The 27,590-nt window shown below is 45.3% G+C and overlaps 1 protein-coding gene across 1 annotated transcript in view; it reads right to left on the bottom strand.

Moving 5' to 3' along the window:
• Window positions 1–486: 486 nt before the first annotated feature.
• The window catches only part of TRIP11 (thyroid hormone receptor interactor 11), a 64,547-nt gene continuing 37,443 nt past the window's right edge, over window positions 487–27,590 (bottom strand). The window contains exons 17-21 of the mRNA XM_040412093.1: window positions 6,746–6,827; window positions 4,496–4,610; window positions 4,290–4,409; window positions 4,059–4,197; window positions 487–1,568 (exon numbers count right to left, since the gene is read on the bottom strand). Of these exons, the coding sequence (XP_040268027.1) occupies window positions 1,363–1,568; window positions 4,059–4,197; window positions 4,290–4,409; window positions 4,496–4,610; window positions 6,746–6,827 (662 nt within the window). The 3' untranslated portion in view covers window positions 487–1,362. The remainder of the gene's footprint in view (window positions 1,569–4,058; window positions 4,198–4,289; window positions 4,410–4,495; window positions 4,611–6,745; window positions 6,828–27,590) is intronic.

The following is a 27,590-nucleotide window of genomic DNA, read 5'->3' as shown; positions in this document are numbered from 1 at the left end:
TTTCAGGGGGCTCCACAGGGTACGGGGGTCCCCCTTCTTGTGATCGGTGGGGGACCCAGCAGCAGGACCCTCACCGATCTAATAGGCGATAATCTAATATAACCAAAATACCCCTTTAAATGAAAGGGGCTGATCTGCGCTGTCTTTTTAAGAAAGCAGCCATGTTTTTTTTTTTATAATCCTGGACATCCCTATGATATGATCGACCTGGGCGGTGAGAAAACGGGAGACTGAAATCTGTGGGATACAATACAAAGGAAGCGGAGGCCAGGGATGTCCGCATCCACCAATGTTACCAAAGGTGAAAAAACGGGAAAACGCACCGCATAAAATGATCGCCATCTACCGAGGAAAAGTCTGAATACGCGTCTAAAATTGTTACAATTGGCTTTGGTGTCTTAGACTGAGGGGAAATGGTTAAAAAGAGACGCCATTTCTGCGGACCCGTGTAACAATCACTACCTGGGATTTTTTGATTTTATATTTTTACGTTAAAAGGGACACTCCAGGATCAAACGATACTTTGTGATACCCAAGACAGAGCATGAGGGGGGCGGACCTTTTTCTTTGGCATGTTTCAGGCTCCACCCCCCCGGCAGTGTATACCGTTTTTCTGAATGTAAAAGGCAATAAACCGTGCTTGCATAGACATCCCCTTTAATGCCCCCATATAGTAAAACGGCTTTCCACCTTATTTTTGTCTCCTCCTTCATGTCATAAGGTTTACGGTTTTACCCACATATGAATAAAACCGTGCCGAACGTGGCGTATGAAAAAAAAAAAAATACAAATGGACGTCACCTTTAACCATAATGCCCCGCCTCCACAATCATAACGCCACGCGAGGGCGAGGAAGAAAATAACACTGCGTGAACTTTGGCAGAGACGTTAATCTGAAACCTTAACATGGGACGTGCGGTCATGTGATATTGCGTTGATTTGGCGCGGCGGGAAGTGAGGCCGATGTGCGTGAACGCCAAGTTTCAGTTACGCGGAATTGTCCTAACGCGAAGATACATTTGTTGCAATTTTATAGCCACACCCCCTCAAAGAAACGGCGCACACCGAGAGCGCCATAGTTGTAGATTTCATGCCAAGGTCCGGTCTTCATTATATTATGAGTAATTCCATCCAATTAATCACTTACATCCAATTACTAAATCTACTGCCCCCCTGGAATAAATTGTAATAGTAGGTCACATGGTTCCTGCCGGACATTGAGCTCCGGGCAGAGTTCTTCTTAAATAAACAGTCTTTCGATTGAACAGAGAAGGCCTCTTTGGGTTTTCCTATATACAATAGTGTTTTTTTTTTTGCTTTATAAAGTGCTACGTTGCTCCGGAGTCCTCCCTACAGACCAGTCTATTGCTTTAAGAGGTCCTTCAGCACAGCCCCGGCGTCGGCAGAGACGGGCAGAGGCGTGAACGTGGGCAGAGTTTCTGATATTGGCTTCATGAGGAGGTGCCCCGACGAGCCGGCTCCCAGCGAAGAGGTGGAGATGAGGGGTACAGCAGCTGAGCGGGGGGCCAGGAAGGGATTGGACTCCTGACGTCGAATCGACCCGGATCCTGCGACACAGAAAGTAGAATCAGAAAAAAAAAAAAAAAAACGTAAGTGTTTAGCCTGGGCGAGCCCGAGAGCTGCCAGGAGCCTTGGGTCGCAGGGCCGGTCATAACGAAATTCAGTGTAGAATGTCCAGTCCTGCAACTTTCTGATACACTTTGAGGGGGATTTCATCAAGCTCTGCACACCGGTCGCAAGTAAGGGGGCTTTGTGGGGTCACTAGTTAAAAAAAAGTTGCGACTTTTTGAGCGCTGTGCCTTTCAGCGCCACCTACAGATGTGGAGTGAAAAAAATTGGTAGTTGCCACGGGCACCTGTGCCAATCTAAAAACTAACCTGAAATACACCTACAATGAGAGATCCCCCACTGTGTTTAAATAATTGCCCATTATCAAGATCCCTGCTTGCTGTCAGTGAATTAACACACTACAGTTCCAGTTGAACCATCCTGAGCTAAAAGCTACATCCGAAGCCACAAAAAAAATTTGTTATAATACTGTACGGAGATTAGACTCCGTACAGTATTAGAATGTATGGGCTCCCATGAGCCGAAGTAAGTTATTCACAAAGTCGCGCGAGACTTGGTTGAAAAACTTGGGTAGTTGATTATTACAATGAAAAACCATTTCAAAACTTGAAACCGAACTCTGCTTTAGTTCCAAGTTCCACTGTAACAATCAATTACCGAAGTTAGTTATTCAACAAAAGTCTCGCGCGACTTCGTGAATAACTTACTTCGGCTCATCGGAGCCCATTCATTCTAATACTGTACGGAGACGAATCTCCGTACAGTACTATAACAAATTATTTAGCGAAGCGGCTTCGGATGTAGCATCCAAAGTCACTTTGCTCATCTTTACTGATGACCTATCCTCTGGAGAGGTCATCAGTATCTGATCAGTGGGGGCCTGACACCCAGGATCCATCCGATCAGCTGTTTGACAAGGCACCGATGCTCGTGCTGGGACCGAGTGCGATACCAATTACAGCCATGATACAATGGACGGCGCTGTGCTTGGTGAGCAGGAAGAAAGGTGCCTTGTCAAATAGCTGATCGTCGGGGGCCCCGGGTGTCAGACCCCCACCGATCAGACACTAATTACCTATCCAGAGGGTAGGTCTCTATAAAAAAATAAAATAAAAAAAAACTCTTGGAGAACTTAAGGATCTGTGGCAGAAATCCGTGGTCAATGCTTGGATTTCTGCTGTGGATACATGTGAAGATCGCGGCTACTCCATGCAGAATACAGAGCAGGTGGAATTTTTTACAAATTTTTTCTGCTTAATGTGAACAGGGTCTAAAATAGCACATTTATTGGCACTGAATGTGGAAGATCAGTGGATTTGATTTAGATTTAGGTGCAAGATCCACATCAAATCCTGAACGTGTGGAAATACTGCTGAGGGTTTGCTACAATTGTATCCAGTAAAGGATTCTTTGTGAGCAAAACTGATGCATTTTACCTGCACTGAAACACTGTCACAAACCGGCACCGACACACAGCTGCCGAGGAGCTCACAGAGGACTGTCTAGACTGGATACAATTGTAACAAACCCTCAGCTGTGAGAAGCATTCGATCTGTACAGGTTTTTAGGCTCTGGTTGTAAATAAAAATGTTGCCATTCATTGACAGCAAGAAGAAATCTTGAATGCACAAAGCAGATTTGTAGCCACTTCCAGATGCTTAATCCGCAGATAAACTGTAGGTTCTGTTCTCTCAAAGATCAGAGGCTACCTCACGTGCGAAACTACAACTCCCAGTGTGCACACTTGCTTAGCTGTTCTGTGAACTTCTGCAGAAGTAAATGAAGCATGCTGGGAGTTGTAGTTTAAAAACAGCTGGAGTGTCAGGTGAAGTAAAGGGGGATAGCCAAGGTTAGGAGCTCTTTGCTAAAATGAATCACGGTCCTGGATGGGGATCTGACACAAGGACTGTATTTCTGCAGTATCTATGCAGAGGTGCCGATGTGTCTGTATTAAAGGGGTTGTCTCATCTCAGACATTGACGCCATCAATGTCAGATAGGTATGGGCCTTACCGCTGGGATCCGCCCCTATCTCAAGAACGGGCCCCCCCCCCCCCCCCCAAAATGAAGGAGAGTGCACCGCACAAGAGTGGCCACCTTCCATTCACCAAGATGGGAGTTCTGAAAATAGCCGAGCACAGGATATGTGGCCCTGCTACAGTGCGACAGATAGCTCTGAACACACTACCTCCAGCCCCCATAACATGGCTCAGGTATTTCCTCTGCTCTGAAGTCAATAGATATACAGACTTTTGAACCCTGGAAGCAATTACCGTGGAGAGGGCCTGCTCCATATCAGGAATGATCACAAGATGTTGGAGAAGTGTGTGTCTGGGGGGGGGGGGGGGGGGTCTATCCATCAAGTTTTATATGACAACTGTAGATGTTATTTTGTCTCCCTGAAATGATGGATGCAGTGAGGAGGATGACATCATGTCTAGAATCAGTTACCGGCAGTACAAACAGTACCTGAAGCGGACGCGGTGGTGCTATGGCTCCCACTAGTGGCTGCACCCAGCGGCGCCAGGTCCTGCATTGTCATCTTCAGTGGAGGAAGTGTCGGCCGTGATTCAGTCTCCAGAAACTTCAAGAAGAGCTCAGAGAAGGACTGAAAAGACATAAAACACAATATAAACCTTGCAACATCTAGGAAAAATTTATAGAAAAAACAAAAACAATAAATAAATAACCTGCCCGTACATTATTAAGTAGGGATTGATGGCTGGGTCTTTGTGGGGTATTGGGGACACTCTTGGAGTGAGCTGCTCCAAACCAACCCGTCACCCATCGGGTCACACCGCGATTCTCTTCCACCAGAAGCTGTGGGGGTTAAGGTCAACAGGTCAGAGGTAGAAGATGCTGAAGTCAATGACGTCAAAAATCATCCAAATCCCACAGCCACTTACTTCATCCATCTCCTCCTTATTCAGTCCGAGAATGCTCCCCATCAACCGCAGCACCTCGTGCCGCTTATTTTTTGGGGTGTGGAAATGACCAACAAACAGATTCCTCATTAACACCCTGGAAAGAGAGAAATCATGTAACATGCATGCATACAGACCGTGACTGGTTGATGGAGGGAGCGCATGTTAGGCCGTAATCACACATGCAGTTTTTGGTGCTGGAGTGTATGCAAAGGGAATGGCAAATATAAGGAAGAACTGCCCTTCCAACTGGATACAAAAAATGTCAGATAGGTGTGGGTCCCAAATATTAGATATATGTGGGTCCTACCTGTGGGTTCATCAATATCAGGTGTGGGCTCTACCTCTGGGTCATCAATATCAGATAGGTGTGGGCCCCACCGGAGGGTCATCAATATCCGATAGGTGTGGGCCCCACTTCTGGGTCATTAATATCAGATAGGTGTGGGCCCCACTTCTGGGTCATCAATATTAGATAGGTGTGGGTCATCAATATTAGATAGGTGTGGGTCATCAATATTAGATAGGTGTGGGTCCCACCTGTGGGTCATCAATATTAGATAGGTGTGGGCCCCACTTCTGGGTCATCAATATTAGATAGGTGTGGGTCCCACCTGTGGGTCATCAATATTAGATAGGTGTGGGTCATCAATATTAGATAGGTGTGGGTCCCACCTCTGGGACCAGCAACTATGTTCAGAACAGGACCCTCCCCCAAAGTGAACGGAGAGGAGGCGCGTGTGTGGCCACCCTACATTCACCACTATGGGAGAGGCTACTTTGGGAAGTCCCATAGCAGTGAAATAAGTGGTGGCCACTTTTGCCACTCCCACAGCAATGAATGGAGAGCATGTCGCGCATGCGCAATGTGCTCTACGTCAGTTTTGGTGGCTCCGTTCTGGAGATAGGAGCAGGTCCTAGAGGTGGTACCCGCACCAATCTGCCACTGATGGCATATCCTAGTGATCTGCTCTCCTATATCTGCTCTGTGTACAAACCCACGGGTAGCGGGACCTCGGAAAGGGGAGGGGGGGGGTGTATATTTGAAAGCTGCTATGTATGGGGTAGCTCTACGTAACTGGGACATTATGGAAAGATCACATTGGACCCCCCCGTGCCTCAGGATTAGACAAGCGGTTCTGTCTCCAGATTTCACAATGAGCCCCCTTGTTTTGCAGGCAGTTTACAAGAACCTCAAGCTCCACATGTGGAAGTAATCGGGAGCGCCCGCAGCTATCGAGGTCTTCCTGAGATCTGTCTCATATCTCTGATCCCACCACAGAGAAATAAAGACATCAAATATACAGAAAAGTCCTGGGCGACGACATCTCAACCCTGCGGGCGGCGAATGAACATATGCACACAAGACCGGGACCGTACATCTACTTTAGGGCATTCGCTTGGCTGCTGAACATCCCTTTACTACTAACTTTGAAGAGACTTTGCTTTACTTATCTAGTGCGGATCTTGAATTACATCATACCCTGTACTCCATTCACATCCGAAGCTGCCATTTGTTGAAGTTCCTTTTCTCTGCCGTTAGGACTAGTGTTGAGCGAACTTCTGTTTTAAGTTCGGCGTCTAAAGTTCGGCTTCCGGTTAGCGGAGAATCCCGATATGGATTCCGAATTCCGTTGTGGTCTGTGGTAGCGGAATCAATAATGGCCGATTATTGATTCCGCTACCACGGACCACAACGGAATTCGGAATCCATATCGGGATTCTCCGCTAACCGGAAGCCGAACTTTAGACGCCGAACTTAAAACAGAAGTTCGCTCAACACTATTTAGGACCTCTGATTTCACAGCCCCCCCTGCTTGTTCAGTGTCTGTGTAGGACAGCAGATGAGGGGTTTACACCACGACCTGTATAGTAGTCTGAGATCTTAAAGGGGTCATTCAGGATTAGAAAGGGGAAAACTGCTTTTCCAGAAACCACTCCATGTCTCTAAGATCAGCAGCAATGGTTGGATTCTGAAAGCAGCTTTGGGTGTGAATGGAGAAGAGCAGTTGACGGAACTCAACATTTGCACTAGGAGACCAAATAGGACGCCATACTGTAAGTGGCTGAATGCATGAAGGATGTGAGTGAATGTATTTAGGGGTTTCCACCAACTGGGACATCCACATTTGCAGGCTATTTCAATAGAGAGGGGCAAACATTTTGGGGTTCAGATGCTTCTAGACAAGATTGCCAGGCCCCACAGACGTTACACTGACGCTCGTCACTCACTTGTCGACCTTCCCTTCGGTGCTGTTCAGCAGGTTCATCAGCTTCTTCTGGGCGTCTTCCAGCATCTCCTCCTTCAGGTCACCTGATGAAAAGCAAGAGCACCATGCTGTTACTGATGGGCGCACTGCACCCCCCCCCCCCCCCCCCGCCATAACTCCTCTCATTAAATCATAACGGTTTTCCATATCATGGATCCGATCCAAGTGCATACTTGGCATATGGGAGGAGGCAGAGCGGACGCATTGTTTTTCTTGATTTTTCACAAGACGTGGAATGTTGTTCCTCTGATTAATATATGACCTTAAATATTCCCTTGTGGATTCGCCGCCCAAAGTGTGAGAACGTGAGAATGTATGCCAGCAGATGCCTATATGTAGATATCAGCGTCTAGACGATTCCACCGTAGTGGTGTTAACAAAACAAAAAGGATTTTAAGGGGGCGTCGAATTTAACGAGTCCCTAACAAGGACAATGTGAGGTCCCCGGTCAAAACCGTCTCTCCTTACCCCCATAGCTTTGGCAGAAAGTGTTTTAGCACTGGAGGGTCCGATCTGTTTATGCCTTACAGGGGCGCCCATTGAGGGGTACAGAGGGGGGCGGGGGGTCCTCAGTGAAACTCAAAATCAAGCCCATCACTGCTTGACACCAGCCACCAACCAGAGGGTTACCGATGCGCCAAACTAGCACGTGTCTGATATTAAACAGCAATGGGTAAACTACAACTCCCAGTATGCTCTGACAGCCACAGGAGATGTAGTTTCACCACAGCTGGAGAGCCATAGGTTGGAGACCACTGATGTACAGAAGGTTGGGGTCGAAAAACCCATGCAGAGGATGAACAGGCTTTAGTCCTGGTGGACAGTGGGATCTCACGATGGCAGGGGTCGGATGATAATGGAGCAATATGATATAATATCTGATATATTTGGGGGAAGGGGGGTAAATTAACCCTTTTCATTGACATGCAGGACAGAGGCCGGGAGGTCCCTGCTCCACTCAGCACAGGTCTTCCATGCCCCTCACAGTCTGCTACCTACGTACATGGCAGGTTTGGGGTCAGGTATTGAAAAAAAAAAATAATGTAATCTGCCGTCAAGATAACAAAAAGCCCCCCTTGGCTCGGGCCGGGGTCTGAGGAATCTGGAATTGGAAGCAGCAAGTTTGGGAATGGTCAGGATCAATTTGTTAACCATTTAAGGCAATTCAGAGAAGTACAAGGGGGCAAAGTCAGGACTCAATGTGAAACCAGCCGGCTGCCAGCACGCCCATAAAGAAACGCTTCACGAGATTTGGCAGCGGCGGCAGCCTTTGGGACCGGTTTCAATAGGGTTTTTTTTTTTTGGACCATCTATAGCAGGAATGAACTCTTTCACTGCCAAATCAGACAGAGAGGCCTTCAGATTAGAAACAGTATTGTGTAATATGAGAACCCGGCATATGCGGAGGATCACCAGACATTACCCAACTAGGGAACATAGTTCTACCTACTAACCCACAGAACATAGAACTACAAGCAGACCCGATACCTAGATACTGCCCATCAGGAGCCAAGATCACAACCCTTGGAAATTATTCAGAAATTTTATTTTTATTTTTTAAAAACATATATGTTTTATTGTTTTCAATAATAAAATAAAGTATTACATACAAGAATATGCATTGTGTTACTTTCTTTTCCAAACATCGATCTGATCTTGCATGATCCTTATAGTCCCATTAACGGAGGGACACAAGGAAAAAAAGAAACATTACAATATAATTAACTTGACCAAATTAAAGACTAACAAAAGGGAGAAAAGGTGACACGGAGTAGTACGCTCGACATTACATCACGAAAATAGTGAAACTTTGTTGCATTGAGAGCGAAGCCACTTAACCTTAAACCTGGATAATTTATTGGAGACTGAGGCGCTAATCATCTCATAGAGACAGTTGGCATTAACAGAGTTCACTATTTCCATTAACGGAGGAGGGTTTGGGTTTTTCCAATAGTGGGAAATTTTCACGCTGGTTGCTATAATCATATGAATGATAACTGTTCGGAAAGAATCTGGGAAGGAATCCAAATTAATAGAAAAGTAGGCTTTGCGCCATTGATAGGGAAATGGGAGTTTTGCATATTTGGGTTAAAATTGTATTAATTGAGTTCCAAACGGGTTTGATTTCCCTGCATTCCCACCATAAGTTCTCCGTCTCCGCTTCTGCTGATGAACATCTCCAACAGATATGGGAAGATGAAGGGGACAATGTAGATAATCCATGAGGAGTATAATTCCAATGTGTAGAGAATTTTCCAGATGGTTAACGCATTTGGAGTAGGCACACATGATAGAGAACGATTGCTCCGAGGATACCCTAGAGTTTAATGCCGAGTCCCATTTTTCGAAGTAATGGAGACAATGGCGAGTCCAATCTCTCTGTCATGAAATAATAACCGAGAGATAGGGCTTTGAGATTAATTGACTGGTTTCGTAAGACAACTTCATCAAATCGGGAGGTATCAGAAGTCGCGGGAATACCCAACCCAGACAAGAAATGCCTGATTTGTAAGTATTTAAAGAATTCCCTATGAGGAATTTTGAATCTCAGGCACAAGTCCGTAAAAGAGTTCAAAGTATCATTGGTAAAAAGGTCTCCCAGTTTTTTGATTCCCAGGTCAGTCCAATTCTGAATGTTCAAATCTGGGATGCATTTCCCCACGACCGCCAAAGGGATTTCGGAAAGGGAGATGTTGATAAAGCTCAATTTAGTTGACATTAGGTCCATATTTCAAGTGCAGCTTGGATTGTAATGGAACCTCAAGAGCACAGGGGGTTCTTCTGTAGGGATCCGGATTAGAAGAATACCTGAGGGTCAGTCACACCCATTAGGTAGTTCTCAATAGAGATCTAGTGTTTGTTGGGACAGTTTAACCACATAAATCTCATTTGTTCAAATACAAGCCCTACAGCATCTAATAATGGATGGACATCCCAAACCCCCCTGTGAAATAGCTAAATAGGGTATATCTGCTCGGACTCTCGGCCTTTTATCCTGCCATATGTAATTATGAAGTGATCTTTGGATTTCTTTTAAATGTGTTGTAGGGATTCAGATTGGCAAGTTGCGGAATAGATAAAAGGATTTGTGGAATAATAAAAAGAATTTGTGCTGAGATCCTTCCCATCCACGAGATTTCATTTTATTTTATTTTTTCATTTTATTCAGGTAATTTTTTATTTTTTCCTTTAGAATTCTTAGGTTTACTGGTAGGAGATTGGCGGTTGATGGGGTTAGTATGGATTACTAAATATGTAATATATTCGGAGTTCCATTTAAAAGGGAAACGGCCTTTCAATGAAGTGAGGTCTGAATCTTTCAGGCCAAGATTAAGGACGTAATAGGACACTGATTGCATCACAATGGGTAGGGACACTGTTGGGTTGGTAAGTGCCAGTATAATATCATCGGCAAACAGTCCAATCTTGTGATTTGTATCGCCAATTTTTATACCCGTAACCGGTGGATGAGCCCTAATACATTCCGCTAAAGGTTCAATTATTAGTTATTAATTGGCAACTGGTTGGATAACATTCCATTTCTAAAGATTTGAGATGAGGGTTTTGAGTAGAGTGCGCATATAGCTTTGGCAAATTGTCCCAGTATTCCAAACTTTGATAGTACTGCCTCCAAGTACCCCCAATGCAGTCGATCGAACGCCTTCTCCGCGTCCAGAGACAGGAGGAGAGAAGGCGCTCGATTTGCCCTTGCTACATAAATAAGATCTATTACGCGTCTAGTACCATCTAGCGTTTGGATTTAAACAAAACCCACTTGATCACGGTGGACCAGGTAAGGAATCAGGGGAGACCGTCTATTGGCCAATAGTTTAGAATACATTTTAAGATCGGCATTCAGGAGAGAAATAGGTCGGAAATTCCCTGGTTGGTCAGGAGATTTTCCTGGTTTAGGAAGAGCTACTACAATGGCCTGGAGCATTTTAGGTGGCATGTTCCCGGTGGACATTACGTGGGAGAAGGTAGATAGAAGATAGGGAGGATAGTATTTTTTCAAAGGTTTTAAAATATCCATTGGTTAATCCGTTTGGGCCAGGAGATTTATTATTTTTAGCCGACTTGATAATAGGAGTTATTTCTGGAAGTTCAATTGGTTTATTAATTTGCGCAAGTTGATCAGGGGACAGTTTGGGCAGTGAGAGATCAGATAGGAATTTATTAATGAGGTCGGGGGTCGGTTGGGTTGTCTTTGAGGTTATAGAAGTCAAAGTAATAAATCGGCTAACGTGTTGGAGATACCTTGGGGGTTTATGTAAATAAACAGTCGTTTTTTTCCTGTTTTGGGCGGCTTTAATTTTATTGGCCAATACTGTACTCGCTTCATTACTATGAGTAATATTTCGCCTTGGATTTCGACAAGTTGTGTTCGAAGTGATTTTAATAAAGCTGGTATAGTTCGTAACGTCAGTATAGTTTGGGAAGGGTTTATTTTGTCCGTAGCTTCTAAATTAGTAATGGATGTAACATAGTTGTTCCGTCTCCGTTTTTTTAAGAAGGCTGAAATGCAAATAAGGTGGCCTCTTACATAAGCCCTGTGTGCGCACCAAGTCGTGGGGGGCTGCACATCTGGGGTAAAATTGTACATTAAATATTCAGTAAGAGCTTTATTAATTTGGGATTGGGTGGAAGGTAGAGATAAATGATAATTGTTGGTTCGCCAGGGTATGTATGCGAGTTGGGTGAATCGCTCCGAGATTAGGCATGAAATTGATGCGTGATCGGACCAGGTCATGGAACCTATGCTAGAGGACGAAATGTTTTGTAAAGTCCATTTATCGACGATTATCAAATCAATCCTAGAATACGGAGTAAAAAGTGTAATCACGTTCTGATGCGTCTAACACTCTCCAAGGGTCATATAAATCTTCTGCCAGTAGATATTGCGCTAAATGTAAGGAGAGTTGAGATTTCGTATGGTTCGACTTGCCAAAAGATGGCGATGGAGGCAAATTGAAGTCTCCACATATAACTAGAGAGTCTTGTTTGATAGATGGGGCGGTGGTCATTACCTCTTTGATAAATGCGAGTTTATTTGTGTTTGGTGCGTACAAGGAAACTAAGGTATATATATTGTACTGTTGAGGTTACATACTAGTATAATGTATTTCCCGTTGCTTTGAATCATTTGAAAAAGGGAATTTTTAACAGCAATAATTACCCCTCTTCTCTTGTTCACTGCAGGTGATGCAAATAAGTTGGTAAAAATTTTTTATGGTTAAAGTCTATAAGCGTCAGACTCATTGAAGTAAGTTTCTTGAATGCAAATCACGTCACTTTTAAGGGAATTAACTTCTTTCCATAATAGAGACCTTTTAAAAAGGACTATTTAGACCATTAGCATTAATTGAAGAAATGTTGATAACCATCGCTGGCAGTAAAAGGTAGTGCAAAGTAAATAATACAATATGCTACAGAGCAAGTGCGGGCACCACAACGTAAGGGTGGCGCAGTCGCTCCGCAGTCGTAAATATAAGAATATCGAGCTCACTTGTCACTTAGGAATTACAGGGTAATGTTAAAGTAAAAGGAAAAAAAAAAAGGGAGGTAGGATAGATAAGGTTAAACAGAACAATTCATCTCTATCTATAACAGTAGATAAATCAGAGTCCGGTTCAAAGAGAACCAAGAGGATACCAGTTTATCCAGGTGACAATGGAGGTGGGATTTAGAAAATACAGATCATCTCCGATGAGACCTGCAACAAAAAGAGTGTAGGTAATGTGCCGGCATACATACATTATTCCTCTGGGTAGCCATTTTGTATGCTTCTGGCCTATGTAAAAGAACAGTGAACTCTCATCTTCCTGAAGCCTGGGTCAAGTATGATATAGATGGACACTTTTATTACCACTACTCTGTGAGGCCGGCTATAAAAGGTCATAAAGGCCATACCAGGCCCAGCTCATCCTGTCCTATAAGATAAAGATCAGCTCGCTGTCAAGCCTGGCTGGAGCGTGACGTCATTAATTTCCAGGTCTGGTTTGAGGAGAGCTAATAGCCCTTAATTAGCTCTGGGCATAAAACCAGTCCACTTTCATATTTCAGTTATGAATCAACTTATGCCCTTTCTGACACCAGATCCAGGCTCTACAGAGTATTGTGGTTAATTGGGTATCAAATATGACCAGAGGATGTGATTCTGTAGCTCACCTATGGGTGGTAGAAGAACTACAGGTCCCAGCATTACCGTGTGTGGTCTCATTCTGTATGTAAATAAATAAGGATCGCAAATATGTATTCTGTATAAAAATATGCCGATGTATCAGGGAGATACAGGCTTAAGTATAATCCTCATTGTAGGAACTGAACTTTGATGGGGGTCATAAAACCCTTGGAGGCCAATCCCTAGGCTTCACAGTCACTCTGCTGCCATTGGCTGACAGGAGTAAGTCTCCTGCCCATGGCAGAGTTCATAAAAATCCGTGCACAAGGACAGAGGAGAGAGACCCATGGAACATCACCAGACACTTAATTGGACATTGATGGCATATCCCTGTATCAGAAGAACTTTGAGGGTCTCCCCTGATACATACTGAACTGGGTTTGCAAGGATTCAAAAAGGACATATGAGCGACCATCTGAAAGCCTCCAGAGAAACTAAGTATTCTTTCATCTTTTTCCCTTTCATTTGAACTGTCGTGATTATTTATATTGTTATTATTATTCTGTAGATTTATAGTCATTTTCATTAGATTTGTATGCACTGCTTTTTACCTCTTATTAAAGATTATAAAATCTAAATGACCAAGTCTTCCATATTCTAAGCTGCTGAACAACGTACCTTGCCTTTGAAGAGACGTTACCAGGTAGTTAGTTAAATTGCATTTAGGAATTGTAGCTGGGGGTGATTGACTGCGGTTAGTCAGTAAGTGATATCCGGTTCATCCACTGATCTGTGTGATAGTGAATGACCCGGATAGTCGGCTCGTGGACCGGGAACCCACGTGGTGGCAGTTACCGAAGTGTAGTGGGGGGGTGTTAGCCGGATGGTAATACCCCGGTCACGTGAGGTCTCTGTGTGTGCGCAGACTCAGTCACAGACCACTACGTCAGAGCTGTGGGATCCGGACCGATCGGATCCATAGTTCGTGACAGGTAAGGCTACTTTCAGAGTGATCCGGCAATCTGCATGCAAACGAACAGCATTTGTAGACGGATCCGGATGAGTCTCACAAATGCATTGCAAGAACGGATCCGTCTGTCCTACGGACAAACGGATCCGTTTCTATCTTTTTTCACATGCGCAGACCGGAAGGACGGATCCGGCACCAATAGATTCCTATGGAAAAAAAAATGCCGTATTCGGCAAGTGTTCAGTTTTTTTGGCCGGAGATAAAAATGCAGCATGCTGCGGTATTATCTACGTCCTGAAAAGGCAAAAAGACTGAACTGAAGACATCCTGATCGGATTGCTCTCTATTCAGAATGCATGGGGATAAAACTGATCAGTTATTTTTCGGTATAGAGCCCCTAGGACGGAACTCAGCGCCGGAAAAGAAAAACACTAGTGTGAAAGTACCCTTAATAACTCAGTCTAGTGACCCTTGAATAACGAAGAGGATATGGCCTTTAAGGCAAGTGGGAATAGTCCTGTCTTGTTCGATGAGGCTTTCAGGTCCATTCTCTAGCCAGGGTAGGAGGCCTCTTCTTCGTGGGCGAGCTGCTGTCTTCATTGACCATAGCCAGAGACCATTTCTGGAGTAGTTTCATGGTATCGCTTGGGGAAGAGATGGAGTGAGTTATTCCATTCTTGAAGATCAGGAGTTTTAGTGGGTAGCCCCATTTATATGGGATATTGTGATCCCTAAGGATTTTAGTAGCAGCTGAGAATTCCCTACGTCTATTCGGCGTTGCTGCTGAGAGGTTGGAAAGTATTAAGATGTTCTTGAAGCGTTCAGGGAGGTCTTGTGCGGAGTTTGCTGCTTTGAAGATTAATTATTTGAAATGGTAGAAGTGCAGCCTAGCAATGATATCTTTGGGTGCGGCACTGGGGGCGCTTCTGGGTTTAGGAATTCTGTGCGCTCTATCAATTAATAGATCTCTTTGTTCTGCATTTGGAATCAGTGAAACAAAATAATCCGTCAGGAAGTCCTTGATCGCTTCAAGTTCAACAATTCCGGGACCCCTCTGAATCTTAGATTATTGCGTCTTGAACGATCCTCAAGATCCGCTAGTTTGAGTTTCAACGCCGATATATCATCCTCAACATCATTATGTGCGTCCACCAACTGGTTGTGGCCGTTAGTGAATTCTTCCATTTTATCCTCGATACGAGACGTTCTTTCTCCAATTTGGGTAATATCTTTTTGCACGGCAATAAATGCGGATGTTATATCTTTCTGTATGGAGTGTCTCAGGTCAGATAGCAAAGACCTTCAAGTGGATTCTGTAACTGGTAAAGACTGGTTATCATCACTGGTGGATGAGTGGGAGCAGATTGTTTGTGGATTTTTCTCCTGGGATAGGATTCCCTCACTATAAGCGGAAGTGGCATCCTGCAGTATATTCTGATAGTGGGGAGAAGTTGGTGGCTGGAGCTTTTTAGATGGGGATGATGCTGCAGAGGCGGACTGACCTGTTAGAGGTGAGGGGCTTCTTCCCCTGTATTTCTGATGCACGCTGAGAAGGGAGCAGTGTCGGGCTGTGCCGCGTGGCATAAAGAGCGGGCGCCATTTTGGATACCTCCGGCAGCCCTGCTGAATGCCTCGATCTCGCTCGGCGCTTCCTCCTTTCTCCTGGTGCGGCCCATATTTGCAGACTGTGAGATGATGGTCTAGGAGGTTTCCCACAACCTTTGGTTGATTCTGGGGTCGCTGAGTTTGCTGTTAATTTTGCAGGCTCCGCAGCTAGTGCGCCCTGTGTCTGTCCGCTCAGCTCCTCATTCCCACAGATTCCTTCGCTTTGCTGCACTTAGAGTTTCAGCTAGGAATCTCCACCATCTCTGGGATTGTCTGCCATACTTGTAAAGTAGAGAAGCGGTGATGCCCACCCCCAAGGCAGAAGATTGGCTTCGTGTCGCCGAGGGTTTTTACCAAACAGCGCAGTTTCCAAACTGCATAGGGGCACTGGACGGTACTGGACGGTAAGCATATCCGTGTCAAGAAGCCGCCTCACTCGGGGTCCCGGTACTTCACTTACAAGCAGTATTTTTCTGTAGTGCTGATGGCCTTATAGGTTTGTAATTGTGGATATCGGGGCCTACGGGAGCACTTCAGACGCCCGCATCTTTAGGGCTTCCAAAATGGGTGAAAGGCTTCAAGCAAACCAGCTTGCCCTGCCAGAGCCAAGAAGACTTCCCGGATCTGCAGGTCCACCGGCTCCATTTGTGACCGTGGCAGACGAAGGATTCGCATTGTCACCCCACATGATGCGGCCCTTCCCTAGACGCGATCTGGATGACCGGAAGCGCATCTTCAACTATCGATTGACTCGCGCCCGTCGGTATGTGGAGTGCGCCTTCGGAATACTGCCCACTAAGTGGAGAGTATTCATGTCATCCATACAGATGAATACGGAGAATGCCACCCTGGTGATACAGGCCTGTGTACTGCTGCACAACTACACCAGGATCCACGATGTCTCCATAGATGCAGAAATTGGTCTAAAAATATGACATCTCCTGTCAGTTTAGACCAGAGCCGGCCTGGACGACCTGGAACGGCTGGACTAGCTGTTCGGGAACTCTATGCCGACTACTTCTGCAGCCCAGAGGGGGCATTACCGTGGCAGTTGGAAGCCACCCGTGGTAGTCGTTGATTTCAGCTTGATTCTGGATATTAAATTACTGTAAATACTTTTTTTTTTTTTTTTTTTAGCTAGTTAGATCCCCAGTTGTTAGTTTAGATTAGGGACTCGCAAGAGAATGAGGACCCTTGACGTGGGCTTGCGGGCTGAGGTATTTTGTCAATTACACTATCAATGTTAATTTTATATATTGATAGTGATATTTATTTATTATAATTTAATATTTTTTGAATTTGGTTTAAATACCTTCTAATACCTCATTAAAAATGATATATAAAAAAATGGTCATGATATCCTTTTTTTTTTATTTTTAAGATCCCATAGTACCCGCATAATGTTACCAGTGTTTGACATCCCCCAAAAAATAGATGAGCTATTTTTTTTAGTCTAATTTTTTTATTTTATTTAGCCAAATAAATTAATAAAGATATATAATAAAGAATATAATTTTATATACCAATTATTCTCAAAATTTGGATAATATATATATATATATATATATATATATATATATATATTAGTAAATGAATGACACTGCGGCACATCCGTTGGATGCTGCATAGGTGAATAAAGGATTCCACTTTTTCTTCACCAACGGATGTGCCGCAGTGTCATTCATTTACTCTACATCATACACCTTGGTAAGGTGTTTTCACCGCTGGCACCCAAACACTCACTACCAGGAGTGCTGGTATTCCCCTTTCATATTAACTATTTTCACGCAGGATGTCAGGTTGAGCACACGTCCAGAACACTACAAACTCATTATAGGAGACATTATAGGATTAAAGATAACAATATTTATTATATAAAACAAAATAAATAAAAAATTATACAAATTTAAAGATCAAAAAGATCCCGGGTAAAAGGGTCGGGGTTTGATGGAGGAGGACTGGCCTCTACAACATTTCCAGAAGATTGGTAGTCCCCTCTGTAAGGCCTATTGCATGTGTGGCTTTTTCAGTGTTTTGCGGTCCGTTTTTCACGGATCCCTTGTGTTTCCGTTTCTGTTCCGTTTTTCATTATGGCATATACAGTAATTACATAGAAAAAAATTGGGCTGGGCATACCATTTTCAATAGATGGTTCGGCAAAAACGGAACGGATACGGAAGACATACGGATGTATGTGTTCCGTTTTTTGTGCGGACGCATTAACTTCAAAGGAGCCACGGAATGTGATTTGCGGGCAATATAGGACATGTTCTATCTTTTTAACGGAATGGAAAAACGGAAATACGGAAACTGAATGCATACGGAGTACATTCCGTTTTTTTTGCGGACCCATTGAAATGAATGGTTCTGAAAACGGCCTATAAACGGAAAAAAACACGGTCGTGTGCATGAGGCCTAATATTGATCTCTGGAGTGTCCTTGGCTACTACCAAAAATCCTTAGAGGAGGAGCAGGAGTTGGTTTGCTACTATTAATACTACTGCTGCTGCTACAACTACTGCTGCTACAACTACTACTGCTAGTACTACTACTGCTACTATTACTGCTGCTACTAGTACTACTATTACTGCTGCTACTAGTACTACTACAGCTCCCTTTTTTTGCTGCTAATACTTCAGCTGTTACTACCGTTAATACTATAGCTACTACCACAACACATTTTGGGGGCTCATCTCATATCCTCTTGAGTGATGGGCAGGTGCAGCACATAAGCAGTTAATACTCTGTGGATGTTTCGGGCCCCTCGTCGTGCGCGCCGACGGTCATTAATCTGCTGACAACCACCACTATTTATATATGATGGAATTTCCCGTCTAGTCACCCTAATGTGTTTGGAATATGGGAACGTTTTATGTAATGTCAACACTCGGCCGCATAATCTCCCAGGGAAAACAATTAGTGCCCGGCGAGGAGCGAGCAGCCGCATCTAATCTAATCAGCACAAATGTATCGAAAAATGGCAGGAAGGGGGCAAATATAATATCACCCGATAGCATGGACGGCTGCCAGAGGATACAAGAGGCTGAAGAAACCACCCAGACCAGGGATGCGCCCCCCTGAAGCCAGCAGCGCGCTCCCATAGGTGGCAGCGGCTGGAGGCAGTCACCATATGGGTGCACGGGAAAATATAATTCTCTGCTGTATTACACTGTATTTCCTATCCCCTATGCAAAACCCAAATCAGATTTCACAGGCTAAGGCCGTGTTCACATTACATTTTTGTCTCAAGTTTAACGTACACACACGAAACGTCCGTCATTTTGGGGTCCAATGTAAAAAAGAACCTGTTTAATGTAACGTATACTTTTTATGTTGGAGAAAGAAAAAGCATAGTAGAGTACACGTCGGCATCCTTTTTTCAGTAATGTTTATGTTAAACATGGGACAAAAAAAATGACGTGAAAAGAGCCTGGATATGAAAAGATACTTATGTTATACCGACTGTACATATATAATTATATACAGGAGATGCCCAGGTTATACCAGCGTGGTCCATATCACTATATACAAGAAGATGTATAACTTATACCAGCTGTACATATATAGTTATATACAGGAGATGCCCAGGTTATACCAGCATGCTCCATATCACTATATACAAGAAGATGTATAACTTATACCAGCTGTACATATATAATTATATACAGGAGATGCCCAGGTTATACCTGCGTGGTCCATATCACTATATACAAGAAGATGTATAACTTATACCAGCTGTACATATATAATTATATACAGGAGATGCCCAGGTTATACCAGCATGCTCCATATCACTATATACAAGAAGATGTATAACTTATACCAGCTGTACATATATAATTATATACAGGAGATACCCAGGTTATACCAGCATGCTCCATATCACTATATACAAGAAGATGTATAACTTATACCAGCTGTACATATATAATTATATACAGGAGATACCCAGGTTATACCAGCATGGTCCATATCACTATATACAAGAAGATGTATACCTTATACCAGCTGTACATATATACTTATATACAGGAGATACCCAGGTTATACCAGCATGCTCCATATCACTATATACAAGAAGATGTATACCTTATACCAGCTGTACATATATAATTATATACAGGAGATGCCCAGGTTATACCAGCATGGTCCATATCACTATATACAAGAAGATGTATAACTTATACCAGCTGTACATATATAATTATATACAGGAGATGCCCAGGTTATACCAGCAAGGTCCATATCACTATATACAAGAAGATGTATAACTTATACCAGCTGTACATATATAATTATATACAGGAGATGCCCAGGTTATACCAGCATGGTCCATATCACTATATACAAGAAGGTGTATAACGTATACCAGCTGTACATATATAATTATATACAGGAGATACCCAGGTTATACCAGCATGCTCCATATCACTATATACAAGAAGATGTATAACTTATACCAGCTGTACATATATAATTATATACAGGAGATACCCAGGTTATACCAGCATGGTCCATATCACTATATACAAGAAGATGTATAACTTATACCAGCTGTACATATATAAATATATACAGGAGATGCCCAGGTTATACCAGCATGGTCCATATCACTATATACAAGAAGATGTATAACTTATACCAGCTGTACATATATAATTATATACAGGAGATGCCCAGGTTATACCAGCATGGTCCATATCACTATATACAAGAAGATGTATAACTTATACCAGCTGTACATATATAATTATATACAGGTGATACCCAGGTTATACCAGCATGGTCCATATCACTATATACAAGAAGATGTATAACTTATACCAGCTGTACATATATAATTATATACAGGAGATACCCAGGTTATACCAGCATGGTCCATATCACTATATACAAGAAGATGTATACCTTATACCAGCTGTACATATATAATTATATACAGGAGATGCCCAGGTTATACCAGCATGCTCCATATCACTATATACAAGAAGATGTATAACTTATACCAGCTGTACATATATAATTATATACAGGAGATGCCCAGGTTATACCAGCATGGTCCATATCACTATATACAAGAAGATGTATAACTTATACCAGCTGTACATATATAATTATATACAGGAGATACCCAGGTTATACCAGCATGCTCCATATCACTATACACAAGAAGATGTATAACTTATACTAGCTGTACATATATAAATTATATTAGCTCTGAATATATTCAAGGCTATGGACTCCTTCGGGGCACATAGTTTGTTATGATTGTATTTTACTCATTTTGGGCTAAATATTTTTTTAGTCGGTCTTTATTAAAAATGTTAAGCCCATTTTGAGATACAAGGGTTGAAAAAAACAAAACAAAAAAAAAAAACGAGTGTCATCAGCTGACAGCTCATGTGAACCCTTCTCTGAACTCCAGACCTCATAAACATTAATTATAGCTAAACTCCTATCAAACTGATAAGCATATGGCTTAAATGAGTGTTTGTGAGGTCAGGAGATCAGAGATAGGGGTTCACATGAGTGATATCTTGCAAACTGACAGATTTTTTTTTTTAAACCCTTGTATCTCGAAAACGACTAAATATTTTAATAAAGACCAACTGAAAACAAATATTTTAGCCCAAAAGGAGTAAAATGCAATTATACAAAAATTTGAAAGTGTCCATAGCCTTTAAGTATTTTGAAAAAGGGTTAATAACTTTCTAACTTACTGTGCGTTTCTTCACCATCTTAGGATCTTCTGGTCAGTGAATAGAAATGTTATTATTAATACAGTGAAGTCTCTGCGAGATGACCACCCATAACTGCAGTGAAAAGTGGTCTTGTAGGGGTGGTCTTCTCAAAGAAGGTGGCCAGTATGCCTCATATATGAAAGAACTGAAAATCTGTCACAATGTATCTGGTCTGCATAAGGGATGTTCCTTCATATAAGCAGGGGTGTGGAAATCGTATCGCCCGACGCCCGGGACACGCAGGTAGTTTGTTCAGCAGCTTAGCCCTGCTGCGGGCAAGTAGCAGGGCTGAGATGTCTGTTTACCGGAGCAGTGGATCGGCGAGGAGGGGCTATTCATAGTATTCAGTATATTGGGCAGACTAGATGGGCCAAATGGTTCTTATCTGCCGACACAGTCTATGTTTCTATTGATGTATCTAGAGCAATGAAAGGGTCTGTCACGTCTCCGGCTCGCGGGGAGGAGCAGTGACAGAGCCGTTACAGAGCCAGGGGCATTGATAGAGCTCTCAACTCTGCCAACAACCCTCAGAGGACCCCCTGAAGGTGAGGGGGGTCCTTTCCATGCCACATCAGCAGCTAATTTGCCTAAACCACCTAGAGGTACGGGTAGTAATGTGCTAAGAGCAAGAGTGTGCAGTAAACTAATTGCTGTGATCACATTAAGGCCTCGTTCACACCAGGCAGTGCGTTCCGGCCCGATTCCGTCCAGAATGCACTGCACCGCATTGCGTCCGGCTAACTATATTGTGGGGCAGGAGGGGGCGTAGTGGTCTGTTGAAGTGATTTGGCACCATAACCATGCCCAACGGCTGCAATGCAATCGGCTGCACAGGATCGCAAGGCACATTATGCCTGCGGTCCAGTCCAAACAAAATGCTGCAAGCCCTTCCGATCCCGTGCATCCGATCGCCTGCGGCTGTGGCTACGGTGCCACTCTCTTCAAGGGATCGTCATGCCCCCTCCTGCCCCACAACATAGTGAGCCGGCCGCGATGTAGTGCATTCTGGACAGAATCATCTGGTGTGAACGAGGACTAAACTTAGAGTCATTTCACACCACAAAGACTGGAACGTGGCGGTGCATGGAAATATGGTTTTGATTTAAAACAATTTTTTTGTATCAGGACAAGTAGATTATCATCAGGGACATCATAGTATTCAGTATGTTGGGCAGACTAGATGGGCCAAATGGTTCTTATCTGCCGACACATTCTATGTTTCTATTGATGTATCTAGAAAACCAGACCTGGCCTAATACTTCACACAGCTGAGGGTTTGTTACAATCCAGTGCTCCAGACTAAAACAAAAAAATATGAAGGAGCCATTGGCTCCTAACCTGAAAAATTTAGGAGACAAATGAAATTTTTAGTCGCCAAATTTAAAAACGAGATTTTTGTATAACTTACCAGTAAAATCTCTTTCTCGCTCTTTCCTTGGGGGACACAGAAGACCTTGGGTATAGCTCATCTCCCTAGGAGGCGTGACACTAAGTGAAGACTGTTAAGCCCCTCCTCCACAGCTATACCCTCAGCCTGGAGAGAGAGACTGCCAGTTGCGTGTCCAAGTAGTGAGAAAAGGCAAAGTCCAAAAAGTGGAACCAACAAGCCCACTACCCAAAGGGTAAAACAAACTCGGAAACAGTCAGAGAAGAACAAAGAATGGGTGGGTGCTGTGTCCCCCAAGGAAAGAGCGAGAAAGAGATTTTACTGGTAAGTTATACAAAAATCTCGTTTTCTCGCCCAGTTTCCTTGGGGGACACAGAAGACCTTGGGACGTTCAAAAGCAGTCCAAAGGGGGAGGGACCACAGCACCAAGGCGAAGCACCCGAAGGCATCAAAAAACCCGCCGCCTGCAGACCAGGCGGCCCAAGGCAGCATACGCCGAAGACCGAGTATGCACCCTGTAGAACTCGGTAAGGTGTGCAAGGAAGACCAGTGACCGCCTTGCACAAATGCATGGCCGAAGCCTAATGCCTCCGGCCCAGGAAAAACCGACAGCTCTGGCAAAATGAATGGTGACACCAAAAGCAGAACTCTGCCCTTGGTGCGGCAACCACAGCAAGAGCCACTCTGAGAAAGCGGAGGAAAGCCACCCTGGAGGCCGTCAACCCTTTGTGCGGACCTCCTGGAAACACCAGAGACCGAACGTCGACAAGAGTCGGAGATCTCCAAGTAAAAACTGCAAGGCCCAAACAACGTCCAAATCGGTGAAGTGTCCGTTCCCGGGGGTGGGAAGGGGAGGACGACTGCCTCAATGAAATGAAGGACAAACACCACCTTCAGAAGGAAGGAAGAGACGGAATGGAGAACAGCCCTGTCCTGGGGGAAGACAGAAGGCTCGGAACAAGAAGGGCCGCCACTCAGGCACCCGTCAGAGACACGATGGCTACAGAAACCCAACCGTACAGGACAGAAGGAGTAGAGAGGACTTCTGTAACGGCTCCAAGGAAAAATTGGAGCGCCAAGAGCCCAGTATGTAGTTCCCAGGATGGTAACGGAGGGCAGTACAAAAGAACCCAAGAGCCGCTCCATGGAAGAAATTCCTGACAGGCCCAGAGGGTCGGGGAACGCTGAAAGAGGAAGGACAGGAACGACACTTGATACCTCAAGCAACAGAGTCCCAGCCCCAGGTCCAGGCCGGACTGGAGAAAGACAGAACCATGGAGAGAGAAAGGCAGAGTGGGGGAACGCCCAGCTTCCCACAGAACCCCAGGTAAAGCCCTAAGTCCTACAGATCCTGGACGAAAACTCGGCTAGAAGCGAACACTAGCGAGCCCACTAGAGTCGCCTGGGCAAGCGGGCGAAAAACCCAATGATCAGTAACACGGGCAGAACGGTCGGTAGAACTGGTCCCGTCGGCCCCGAGCAAAGTTGTCCCGTATCCACCCGGAGTGGGGGAGCAGACGGACAGGAACCGAAGGGTCCGCCCAGCAACCGCCCGATGCCAGGACAAGACAAGCTAAAGCCCAAGCCGATGTAGCCACCACAGGAAGACGGACTAAATGGTAGTCCTCCCAAGTTACCGAGAAGGTAAATCCATAGCAGAAACATTGCCTAGAATGGAAAAAACGCAATCTGCACCCAGCGGGAGGACAGAACGCGGTAGACCAGTTAGATAGGCACACAGCTAGTACAGTCAGTGTGGACAAGAGGGACAGTACGAGGCCAAAAGGAACACCAGAACCATCCACATGAACAACCATGCTCTTCCCAGAGGGGAGGGCAGAGAAGGAACATCCTCTGAAGCGTGGCCGGAACAGAAGCCACATCGGAGAGATCCGTACCGAATGGGAGCAAAACAGAACCGGCGAGAAAAGGCAGTCGAGACAGAGGCCGGGATAACACCCTCCAAAGAAAGGAGGAGTGGGCAACAGAGAAGCCATAGGACAGCTCAAAAGCAGAACCCCGCTACACTGAGACGCCCGGTTCACCGCCTCGCAGAAGGCGAATACCCTGAAGAACTCAAGGTGGAGGTCCTCCGGACCTGGGTAAGCGAGCACCCAAGAGAAGTTGGGTGACCTTCCCAAGAAGAGCGGCCCGAACCTGGTAGGAGGAAATAGTAGCAGGCGAGGGGACCGTAGTCCCGCCAGAGCCAACATAGAATGCGAAAGGCGCTGCAGACAGCACTCTCGACCATGTGACCACTAGCGCAGGGAAACAATGCTGCGGGAAGACGAATGGGTACGTGTCTAGGAACCACGAACACTCCCCGGCGGAAGGGCCAACGAAATGAATGAGCACCGCCCAGCTCGGAGCAGTAGCGAGCAGGTAGAGGCAGTCTACTTATATATAAGGCATTCATTTATTGTTTGTTGGACAACACCTTAGGCTTACACAGGTGGACAGAATGATCTCTTTAGAGAATAGTGCAAGGCTTGCTGCATACACCGTCTCCCAAGAGGAAAAAAATATGTCTCAGGAGGAAAGGAGGCATACGTACTAGTAGCCCCGTAAGCAGTGAGAAGGCCAACCCACCTACAGGATGAGAAGGTATACACGGCCCAAACAACGCACAAGAACGTCCGCTCACTGCAAAAATATCACTCAGCGAAGAAGGCCAGCCAGAGTGCCACAGTATCTACGGAAGTGCAAAGTGCAAACTGAGTTATGCACAAGACTAGTATGGTATGCAATGGAACGCAAAACTGACCGCCCCGAAAGGGGGGAAATGTACCTGGCAAATTGCAGTCGGCAAGGGTGCAAAAGCCCGCCCCAAAAAAGGGGGGAATGCCCAAGGCCGTACCTACGTCAGAGAAGTAGGGCATACCATACTTCGCCCCGAAGGGCGCCATGCACATAGCCACACAGTATCCAGCAGGAATGCAGGAGGTCCACCTAGTGAAAGGGGGACATGCACAGGGCTATCCTAGCATTAAGTGAGTGTGCAACAATTCACCCAACACCGAAACTTCATGAGAGTGTAACTACTCCCAATGAAGGGGAACATGTGCAAGTCCAATACGGCACATACAAGGACAGCCTTGAATCTCGTGAGCGTGCAAAATTCCACCCATGGAATGAGGGGTGGTCACGCACAAGGCCAGCACGGTATCCAATGGGAGCGCAAGCGTTCCACCCATGTTAGAGGGCCATGCTCAAGGCCAGCAACGTATCCGGTGAGAGTGTAGTATGCCGCCCAGAAAAGAGGGGGGGGGTCATGCACATGGCCAGCATCGCATCCAGGGAGAGTGGATCAGTCGGTGAGAATGTGTGTATGTCACCTGAAGGAGGCATGCCCATGGCCGGCAGCGAATCCAGTGAGAGTGCGTACACCGCCCACGGAAGAGGGGTCGTGCATATGGCCGGCAGCGGATCCAGTGAGAGTGCAAGCACCCCGCCATGTATGGGGTTCATGCACATGGCCAACAACGTACCGGCGAGAGAACATCACCGACCGAGGGAGTGTATGTATGCCGCCACAGGGAAGGAGGCATGCCCAAGGCCGGCAGCGAATCCAATGAGAGTGCATCATACCACCTATGGAAAGTGGTCATGCACATGGCTGGCAGTGAATCCAGTGAGAGTGCCGAATGCCGTCCACGGAAGGGAGTCATGCCTATGGGCGTCAGCGATCCAGAGAGTGCAGCGTTCCGCCTATGGAAGGGGGTCACGCACATGATCGGCAGCAAATCCAGTGAGAGTGCAGCGTTCCACCAATGGAAGGGGATCGTGCACATGGCCAGCACCGTATCTGGTGAGAGTGCAGTATTCCGCCTAAGAAAGGGGGTCATGCACAGATCGCAACGAATCTAGTGAGAGTGTAGCGTTCCGCCTATGCCATAACTGGAGAGGGTGACGAATGTTGCCTACAGAAAGGGCCGCATGCACTTGACCAGCGCCGTATCGTGAGAGAGGGCTAGGAGGGTAAAATGACCCTGGCCGCGCCGCGCGACATGCCGCCTAAGGAAGGGGGGCATGTACTGACATGAGGCTGCAGCGTCCTGCGCAGCCCACAAGTTATATATATATATATACACTGCTCCAAAAAATAAAGGGAACACTTAAACAACACAATGTAACTCCAAGTCAATCACACTTCTGTGAAATCAAACTGTCCACTTAGGAAGCAACACTGAGTGACAATCAATTTCACATGCTGTTGTGCAAATGGGATAGACAACAGGTGGAAATTATAGGCAATTAGCAAGACACCCCCAATAAAAGAGTGGTTCTGCAGGTGGTGACCACAGAACACTTCTCAGTTCCTATGCTTCCTGGCTGATGTTTTGGTCACTTTTGAATGCTGCCGGTGCTTTCACTCTAGTGGTAGCATGAGACGGAGTCTACAACCCACACAAGTGGCTCAGGTAGTGCAGCTTATCCAGGATGGCACATCAATGCGAGCTGTGGCAAGAAGGTTTGCTGTGTCTGTCAGCGTAGTGTCCAGAGCATGGAGGCGCTACCAGGAGACAGGCCAGTACATCAGGAGACGTGGAGGAGGCCATAGGAGGGCAACAACCCAGCAGCAGGACCGCTACCTCCGCATTTGTGCAAGAAGGAACAGGAGGAGCACTGCCAGAGCCCTGCAAAATGACCTCCAGCAGGCCACAACTGTGCATGTGTCTGCTCAAACGGTCAGAAACAGACTCCATGAGGGTGATATGAGGGCCCGACGTCCACAGGTAGGGGTTGTGCTTACAGCCCAACACCGTGCAGGACATTTGGCATTTGCCAGAGAACACCAAGATTGGCAAATTCGCCACTGGCGCCCTGTGCTCTTCACAGATGAAAGCAGGTTCACACTGAGCACGTGACAGATGTGACAGAGTCTGGAGACACCGTGGAGAACGTTCTGCTGCCTGCAACATCCTCCAGCATGACCGTTTTGGCATTGGGTCAGTAATGGTGTGGGGTGGCATTTCTTTGGAG

The sequence above is a fragment of the Bufo bufo genome, chromosome 11 (genome assembly GCF_905171765.1).
Source record: "Bufo bufo chromosome 11, aBufBuf1.1, whole genome shotgun sequence".
Classification (NCBI taxonomy): domain Eukaryota; kingdom Metazoa; phylum Chordata; class Amphibia; order Anura; family Bufonidae; genus Bufo; species Bufo bufo.
Note: the sequence above shows the minus strand (reverse complement) of the source record. Positions and strands in the feature narration are given on the sequence as shown.